At 33.6% G+C, this 9,660-nt stretch overlaps 1 protein-coding gene across 4 annotated transcripts in view; it reads left to right on the forward strand.

Annotated features, from left to right (window-relative positions):
• Positions 1 to 8,981, forward strand: part of LOC126816080 (uncharacterized) — a 36,222-nt gene extending 27,241 nt beyond the window's left edge. For 3 of the 4 annotated variants that reach the window (XM_050542271.2, XM_050542270.2, XM_050542273.2), the window contains 2 exons: positions 6,480 to 6,546; positions 6,978 to 8,981. In XM_050542271.2, coding sequence (XP_050398228.2) covers positions 6,480 to 6,546; positions 6,978 to 7,057 — 147 coding nt within the window. In that variant the 3' untranslated portion in view covers positions 7,058 to 8,981. The remainder of the gene's footprint in view (positions 1 to 6,479; positions 6,547 to 6,977) is intronic. The other variant, XM_050542272.2, reaches the window with a different exon arrangement.
• The last annotated feature ends 679 nt before the right edge of the window (positions 8,982 to 9,660 follow it).

The raw sequence follows: 9,660 nt of genomic DNA on the forward strand, positions 1-9,660 counted from the left end.
AGACAAAATGGCGGCCCCTCGTACGCAAATAGTGTAAACATCTGGTATATCAAAGTTGTGGACCCTCTAGAGGCCAGAATTTTGATCCGATTGTGATGAAACTTGAAATACAAGTTTATAACCCAAAGATCTCGGTTCCTTTCAATATTCGCGCATATCAGATTGTAACTTCCTGAATTATGGCCTCTGGTTGTACGAAAAATCGCGTTTTTAGCTTGTGGTCCCTCTAGAGGTCACAATTATTATCTGATTTAAAAAAACGTTCAATATATCACCCTTACAACGTAATTTTTTCCGAGGTTGAGTTTCATGAAAATCGGACCAAAATTGCCAGACAAAAAGGCCGCCCCTCGTACGCAACTAGTGTAAACATCTGGTATATCAAAGTTGTGGACCCTCTAGAGGCCACAATTTTTATCCGATTTTGATGAAACTTGAAATGCAAGTTTATAACCAAAAGATCTCGGTTCCTTGCAATATTCGCGCATATCAGATCGTAACTTCCTGAATTATGGCCTCTGGTTGTATGGAAAATCGTGTTTTTAGCTTGTGGTCATTATAGAGGTCATAATTTTTATCCGATTTAAAAAATCTAGAGGTCACAATTATTATTCAATTTAAAAATACTTTCGAATATATCACCGTTACACCGTAATGTTTGTTGACTTTCGAATTTCAGGGAAATCGGGCCAAATCTGCTAGACAAAATGGCCGCCCCTCGGACGCAAATAGTGTAAACATCTAGTAAATCAAGGTTGTGGACCCTCTAGAGCACTCGGCAAACCTCGACAGATTCTACGCATCTAATCTCGGCTGTATGACGAATTCCGCCATATTGGAACTATTTTAAAGGTCTCGGATGAAAAATGGCTGCGCCCATGGAGATTTCTGTGGAGAGTGTATTATATCAACAAACGTCAAGTTTGGCATTGGGTTTGGGGAATTACCAGGGAATTATATCAAACCAGCAGCCTTGAGACAATATCTCTGCTCGTTTAGTTATATACACTCGACAAAAGACGCCATTTTGGGACTTTTTTGTTAAAGTAAACCAGTAGTCGCATCGCAAATGTATGGGCATAGGTACATATCAATTACTATCATACAGCCGAGGTTAGATGTAGGGTACCGGAATCTGCCGAGGTTTGCCGAGTGCCTCTAGAGGTCACAAGTTTGATCTGATTTCGATGAAACTTGAAATACATGTTTATATTGGTTCCTGTCGATATTCGCACATATCGGATCGTAACTTCCTGAATTATGGCCCTTGATTGAACAAAAAATCACTTTTTTAGTTTAGCTTGTGGTCCCTGTAGAGGTCACAATTTTTATCCGATTTAAAAAAACGTGTGAATATGTCACCATTACACACTAAGATCTTTGTTCCTATTGATAATCGCGGATATCCGAACTTAACTTCCTAGATTATCGCCCCTGATTATTTGAAAAATCGCATTTTTAGCTTGCGGATTCTCTAGAGGTCACAATTTTTTTCCGATTTTAAAAACCGTTTAAATACATCACCATTCCACCATAATGAAGATTAAGTCGTATTTCGGGAAAATCGAAATGAAACTTTGTATGCAAATTGTGTAGAAGTGTGTAATACAAAGGTTGTGGACCCTCTAGAGGTCCCATTTTTTATCCAATTTTGATGAAACTTAAAACATATCTTTATATCCCAAAGATCACATTTCAGGCCATAACTTTCTGGATTTTTGCCCCTGATTGTACAAAAAATCGCATTTGCTTTTAGCTTGTTCTCTATCCATCTGTTGCAAAATGTGGGCGTATCCTGCCTGGCAGCCGCTGGTTATTTGTTGGGATAATTAGTTGCGTAATGGATTTTATTTAACGGGAGTTGATTTCATATACACAGGTAAGTTTATAATAACCAAAGTTAAGTAGTTTGTTCATAATCGAAGAATAACGTTTTAAATTTACGATGGTTCAGACAGTCGACATTTGTGATTGGAATATTTTAGAGTGAATTTAAAATGCTGTATCATGCCATAGATCCATTAAAGCTGCCTTTATTTAAATAGGCTATGTGGCAAATGAAGACAGACCCAAGCAATTAGAGCATTTGCCGGTAATTTCGATAACTCTGTAATATCCCAAACTATTCTTTAGTATAAGTACAGAAATAGAAATGGTGCCATTCATTTGTCGATATATTCATTATTAGCTATATATAATAATAATAACCATTTCTATACACAAAGAACAACTTTTATTGTAAATCAATTTGAAATTCACAGCAAATATGGAATTTTCCGATGACTATGCATAACAATAGATCGCCCTCATTTCTCAGTCAATCAACGTTAGGAATCTTATTAGCCTGTACAGTTTCATGCATACTACGGGCGTAGTAACTGGGGTTCAATTTTGGAGCGAAAATTGCATGGGATTCATGGGCATGAATATTTAATACAAGTTATCATACATGGAGTTCCTGATGCCGTTTGGTGAGTGATTAAACCGTCAATGTAATTGTAAAATACCTTTTTATACGCCCACATTTTCATGTGGACGTATATTGTCTTCGCCCCCGGATATCCGTCCACAATTTGTTTGTGTACACTCTACAGGTTACAATTTTTATCTGATTTTGACGAAACTTGAAATATAGATCTCGGTTCCTTTTGATATTGGCATGTATAGGACCATAACTTCATGGATTATGGCCCCTGATACTCACTGATAGTATGAAAAATCACATATTTAGCTTGTGGACATAATTTTGATCCGATTTTGATGAAACCCAAAGATCTTGGTTCCTTTCAATATTCGCCCATATCAGATCATAACTACCTGAATTATGGCCCTTGATTGTACGAAAACTCGCATTTTGAGCTTTTGGTCCCCAGAGGTCACAATTTTTATCCAATTTGAAAAAAAAAACGTGTGAATATATCACAGTTATACACAAATGATGGTTGAGTTCGAATGTCGTGAAAATTGGACAAAAATTGTACGCAAATAGTGTAAAGATATGGTATATCAAGGTTGTGGACCCTCTAGAGGCCACAGGTTTTATCCTGTGGTTTATAAAGAAGTTAAATGATGTTATTGTTGTTGTTTAAAGAATTAATGTCCATGATATTATGGACAGGTTGAATTAATTAAATTATTTACACTTAATGGGTTGAAAATTGGTAACCAGCGGCTGCCAGGCAGGATACGCCCACATTTTCGAGAGATGGATAGAGAACAAGCTAAAAAGAAAGCGATTTTTCGTACAATCAGGGGCCATAATTCAGGAATTTACGGTCTGATATGCACGAATATCGAAAGGAACCGAGATCTTTAGATTATAAACTTACATTTCAAGTTTCAACAAAATCGGATAAAAATTGTGACCTCTATAGGGTCCACAACCTTGATATAGCATATTTTTACGCTAATTGAGAACGAACGATGGCCATTTTGTCTGTCAATTTTGGGCCGATTTTCACGAAATTGGAACTCAGCTGTCCTTAGGGTGTAACGGTAATATAATAATGCGTTTTTTTAAATAGGATAAAAATTATGACCTCTAATGGGTCCAAAAGCTAAAAACGCGATTTTTCGTACAATCAGGGGCCATAATTCAGTAAGTTACTGTCCGATATGCGCGAATATCGAAAGGATCCGAGATCTTTGGGTTATAAACTTACATTTCAAGATTCAACAAAATCGAATAAAAATTGTGACCTCTATAGGGTCCACAAGCCAAAAACATGATTTTCGTAATCCATGAAATTTCGACCCGATACATGCCAATATCGAAAGCAGCCAAAATTATTTGGAGATACACCTATATTTCAAGTTTTGTTAAAATCGGATAAGAATTGTGACCTGTAGAGTGTCCACAAACAAATTGTGGACGGACGGACGGACGTCCGGACGGACAGGGGCGACGGTATAATACGTCCACATGAAAATGTGGGCGTATAAAAACATAAAATAAAAACGTCTGTGTATATCAAAAGTCACCTTAAAATTATTAGAACCACAATACTCTTCTGACGGAAGAAAACCTTTGGTATATTATTTTCAGTGATTTTCATTTAGAGAACCCTCAACTAAACGTCGCTTTAATTAAAATTGTAATTGTGTTCCATATTATGGTTTTGTGTTACCGTATTACCTATTTCAATTGCTAAATTCTGTTCAAAGAAGAAAAAATTATTCCGTATAGTCAATTGTTTTATTTTATTATGGGATTAAGGAATCAGTCCAGCATTAATTAATACACACCCTGACTGTATATACGTAATTAAGGAATAAACACTCCAAATATGCATTTGGTCACTGTGACGTCACTGGCGCCTAAGGGGATTAAGAGTGTTTTCGATAATTGGTAAAGTCGTTTTTACAGGAGGTCTCTTTTTGCGACTTTGAGTGAAGATTGCTGAATTAATTTTAATCAGATTGGTGTGAACTTGCCCTAAAGTGGATATAGTAGGCCCTAACCATTGGCTATACGTACCGAAAAGTAATGTCAGTCATCTTATGTGCACTTTAAAGATACAATATGGGAGATTAGATAAAGAGCTGGTAGTTCTCACTATAATAGTTAAAAACTAGATAATATAAGGCAATTTGCTGAAAATTTCAGTCAAATTGATCCACCCTAAACCAAGTATTTAGCGATTGAATTTTGGGCCTAGCCGAGATCATCATTACTAAAATCGGTACGATAAAAAACACATAGTCTTGATTATATTGTTGTCGCCCCCGTCCGTCCGTTAGTTTGTCGGTTCGGCGTCCACAATTGCTTGTGGACGCTCAAGAGGCTTATGTTAATATTCAAATGACTTTAAATTTATACACAGTGTTTAAGGTCATGAGACGAAGAAGTCTATTGATTTTCAGCTAGAGTTATGGCCCTTGATCACTTCAACATATCTTGTGGACGCTCTAGAGGCCAAAGTTAATATTCAATTGATACACAGTGTTTAAGGTCATGAGACGAAGAATCCTATTGATTTTCAGCGATTTCCGATAATTACTGTCAGAGTTATGGCCCTTGATCACTTTGAAAAATCTTGTGACACTCTGGAGGCTAAAGTTATCATCCGATTGACTTCAGATTGATACACAGAGTTTAAGGTCTTGAAACGAACAAGTACATTGATTTTCAATGAATTTTGATAACTGAACAGCTAAATCCATGATATTAAATGTTTTGTATACTAAACGTTAGCATGGGGCAGAAGTTTATAAAAACCAAACAAATTGAAATGATTTTCTGATAATTACTTAATGAGTTGTTACTCTTAATCAGATTTTAGAGTATTATAAATGTTTCATTACTGAAAAAAGTAAAAGTATGCGACAACTCTTGTTGACTGCTGTGGGCGTATGTTTTGTTGCCTGGCAAGCTATCTTTTGATTTAATCAAAAGCAGCAGACCGATCTCATCGAGAGTTGATTATGGTCTGGATAAGTTAATTAATGTCTTGTTAATAATTTAGATAACATTTCAGGCCTAAGGAAAGACCTGCAATTGGCAGATTTAGCTCTTGCATAATGTATGTTTAATTCTTATTTCTTCATTTAAAGTCGTATATCGACATTTGTATACTAAAATTAACATTTGTGTCTTAAAATCAATATTTGTTTTACAAATTAGACATTAATATTTTACAAATCAGACATTCATTTTACAAATCAGACATTTGTCATATCAGATTTGGAAATTTGTATGTTTGTTTAATTTAATTGTATTTTAATATAATGATAAAATTTCTTTTAGAAAATCATAAAAAGTACATTTACATTTCATCAGAAACACAACAAAAAACAAATCTCAAAAACAGATTTTCAAATACAAATCTCCAAATACCAATCTTACAAAGCCATTTTCAAAAAACATTTCTCCAAATTCCTCTAACCTTAATGTTATGACGACAAAGGACGCTTGTGGTGGGCTGGCAAACGGCTCTACCAAAAGATGGAACAGTAGCTGCACTATACTGTTTTATGATAATGTACATTCTTCCTTGTAATTCAAACTCTTTATATAATTATAATTTTAAACAATTTCACTAAATACAGCATTGGTTATTTCAATAACCGTTCATGTCGTTTAAATATTTTCTTTTATGTAAATATAATTTGTTAATTTTCGAAAATAAATTTTATCATTATATTAAAATACAATTAAATTAAACAAAGGTACAATTTACAGATCTGATATGACAAATATTAATTTGTAAAACAAATATTGATTTGTTAAATAAATATTGATTTTAAGATACAAATATTAAGATACAAATATTGAATTTAGTATACAAATGTCGAAATACGACAACAAATGAAGAAATAAGAATTCAGGACCATGAATTAAGAACTGAGAGTTAAGAACACCAAATAAAGAGCTGTTTGGTCTTCCATACTATTTTCACTAAATGATGACAGTCAATGATACAGAATTGTAAACTTTACAAGAAAGTTTTATAATTAAAATTATTATGTTTTTTATTTAGAGTGACACTTCATTATCAGATTGTTTTCGTAATTTTTTTCAACAGTTGAAACAAACAAGAAATAAAGGTAATGAACTTTAAAATTATATTTTAATATGTAAAACAATGTATTGGTTGGCTGATTTAATGTTAGAAATATTGGTATTCAGTAATAATTTACTCTTCCAAACTGGATAGGATAAACAAGACTCATGGAAGTGCTCGTAATTAAGCATACATTTACTTTCATTCAGCATTCACTAATGAATTATTTTTTTCATTTAATCTTTGGAGGCCATCCAGCAGATAGAGGCCCTTGGGCTGCAACCCCTAAAGTCCATGCCTTAATCTGGTAAAAATTGTATTGTAAATTTCCATGCTGTACAATGAACATTGTAAGCATGAGTAACAGAGGCTAATAGTGATAAATACTTAACAAATTGTGTACCTCTGCATCAAATCTAACAAACCCCAGTACATATGAAATTTTGTGTCATGTATGATTTCTTCTTATTTTAGACAGTAAAGATGTACTTCGGGAAGAAATCGACAAATTAAAAGAGGTAGATGTAGATGTTCTAAATAAATTATTAAATTGATTTATGTTGCAAGTAAAATGGTATTTAAAGCAAAATTAATGACCTTTCTATGATATGCGGACAATATATTGTAATGTGATCATTTATTGTTGTCACCCCTGGGTCTGTTCCTGGTCCAAAATTTCTTGTGAACACTGCTAACATTATAATTATTTAGAATTATACCTAGCATTAAATCTTAAAAGTAATATTTAGAACATATGTGATTTCTTCACAAAAAAGAGTTACCACATAAAGTTTATTTGCTGTTAAGCATTTATGTACATGTAAAAAATTGTAAATATAACTAGTTACAAAACACATGTACTGAGTTATTCAAAAGAAACATATCTTGCATTTGAATTTTTTCAAATTTTCACATATATATATATCCTTCTGTAGAAGCTATTGTCAATATTAATTTCTTGTATATTAGTAAATTTTACTCAAGATTAAATATGTGAAATGGCTTCTGTATAGACTGTAATGTGGAGTTGTAAACCTCAATGATACTAATAATTTATTTCTAAATTATTTTATTCTATTGTATGTTGGGGGGTTGGATGGCTGAATGGTTAGAACGTGCTGTATCAGAAGGCCTGTTATTGAGTCAACTGGCGTGGTTTCGAATCCCCGGTTGTACGTGACAAGGAGTAGGGTAGCCTGTCCAACCTCTTGGGTTTTCTCTGGGTCCTCCGGTTTCCTCCCACTGCTAAAGACCCCTACGCACAAGCGAATTATTGAAATAAAGTTAAACCATATGTTAGTCCCGAAATGACCTAGTTTGTGTCGAGTGGACGTTAAACCCCATTTCTCCCACTCCCTCTATTGTATGTTACTATGTTTGTATGTAAACCAAAGAAATGCTTCTGTGGCCTTTTCAGATTCCTTGTTATTTTTGTATGAAATGTCTGAGAATAGCATTATTATTGTTTAAACTTAAGCTTTAACACATTATATATGCATGACTTATTATTTAAATGGAGACTGATTAGAGCATGACTCAAATGGGCTATAACTATGATATGGTATGAAGAAAATTCCCTAAAATAAAATTGCTTTGAACGGAGATCATGCTAGCTAGATCTTCAATATTTATTAATTATACATACTTTAATTAATTGTCATTAAACTATTTGTGGCTTTCAATTTGTGTGCAGATATTATATGTCACACATTAGGTTAGGCTGTCTATGTTATTTACTGTACTAGTACATCATATGCAGGCACACATCATCTTGCTGTCTTTGATATTTACTACTACATCATATGTAGGCACTTAACCCTCCCTGTTGTATTCAAAAGGTTGAAGTGCTCTTTTATTACCTTTTGAGGTCTTATCTTTCATGCTTGTGGCAAAAATCATATTGGATAAAAGAAAATGTTTTGTGATGTTGAATGTGTCAGCTAGTTAACCTTAATAGAAAACCTTTTTAAACATAAGGTGACTGATTTTGTTTTATAATGTTATTTATGTTAATTATTCAACTTCAAGACTAATTATATATAATTACAAACTGAATAAACATTTCCAGGTATTCTATTCTGACTCCTTGTAATAGCAGATTCAAAGGGGAAAATTGGAGTATTCCAAGGCACAGAAAAAAATTATGAACTATATGAATAAGTTAGTGAGAATATAAATTTGATGTCTATAATCATGATAACCATCACATTTCAGCCGTATTGTCTCACAAACACTTCTAGTCAAAAATCAGAGGTGGGTTTTCATTGTGTCTTTTAAAGTACATCAGTTAAGTACCCTTCATTATTATTCCATCCAAGATACTTTGTGATATTGGCCTGCATTTTAAATACATAAGATTTATCTATTTGTGATGTTGGGAACCAAAATATTATGTAATTTATTTGTTAGTATATGAAAATGTATTAAGTTGTTATTTGTAGTTATTAATGTTTTATTTGAATAAAAAGTCTAAAAGAGTCATTTTTATACGCCAGCATTTTCATGTGGACATATATAGTCGTCGCCCCTGTCCGTCCGTCCACAATTGTTTGTGGACACTCTACAGGTCATAATTTTTATCCGATTTCAACAAAACTTGAAATATAGGTTTATCTCCCTAAGATTTTGATTCCTTTCGATATTGGCATGTATCAGACCGTAACTTCATGGATTATGGCCCCTGATTGTTCGCAAAATTGTATTTTTAGCTTGTGGACCCTATAGAGGTCACAATTTTTATCTGATTATGTTGAAATTTGAAATGTAAGTTTATTACCCAAAGATCTTAGTTCCTTTCAATATTCGCGCATATCGGATCGTAACGTCCTGAATTATGGCCCCAGATTGTACGAAAAATCAAGTTTTTTTAGCTTGTGGACCCTATGTAAGTCACAATTTTATTCCAATTTAAAAAAAACATTTGAATATATCACTGTTACACCTAAATGACGGTTGAGTTCGAATTTCGTGAAAATCGGACCAAAACTGTCGGACAAAATGGCCGCCCCTCGAACGCAAACAGTGTAAGAATACGGTATATCAAGGTTGTGGACCCTCTGGAGCTCACAATTTTGATCGGATTTTGATGAAACTTGAAATACATGTTTATAACCCAAAGATCTTGCACATATCGGATGGTAACTTCTTGAATTATGGC

The sequence above is a fragment of the Patella vulgata genome, chromosome 3, assembly GCF_932274485.2.
Source record: "Patella vulgata chromosome 3, xgPatVulg1.2, whole genome shotgun sequence".
Lineage (NCBI taxonomy): Eukaryota > Metazoa > Mollusca > Gastropoda > Patellidae > Patella > Patella vulgata.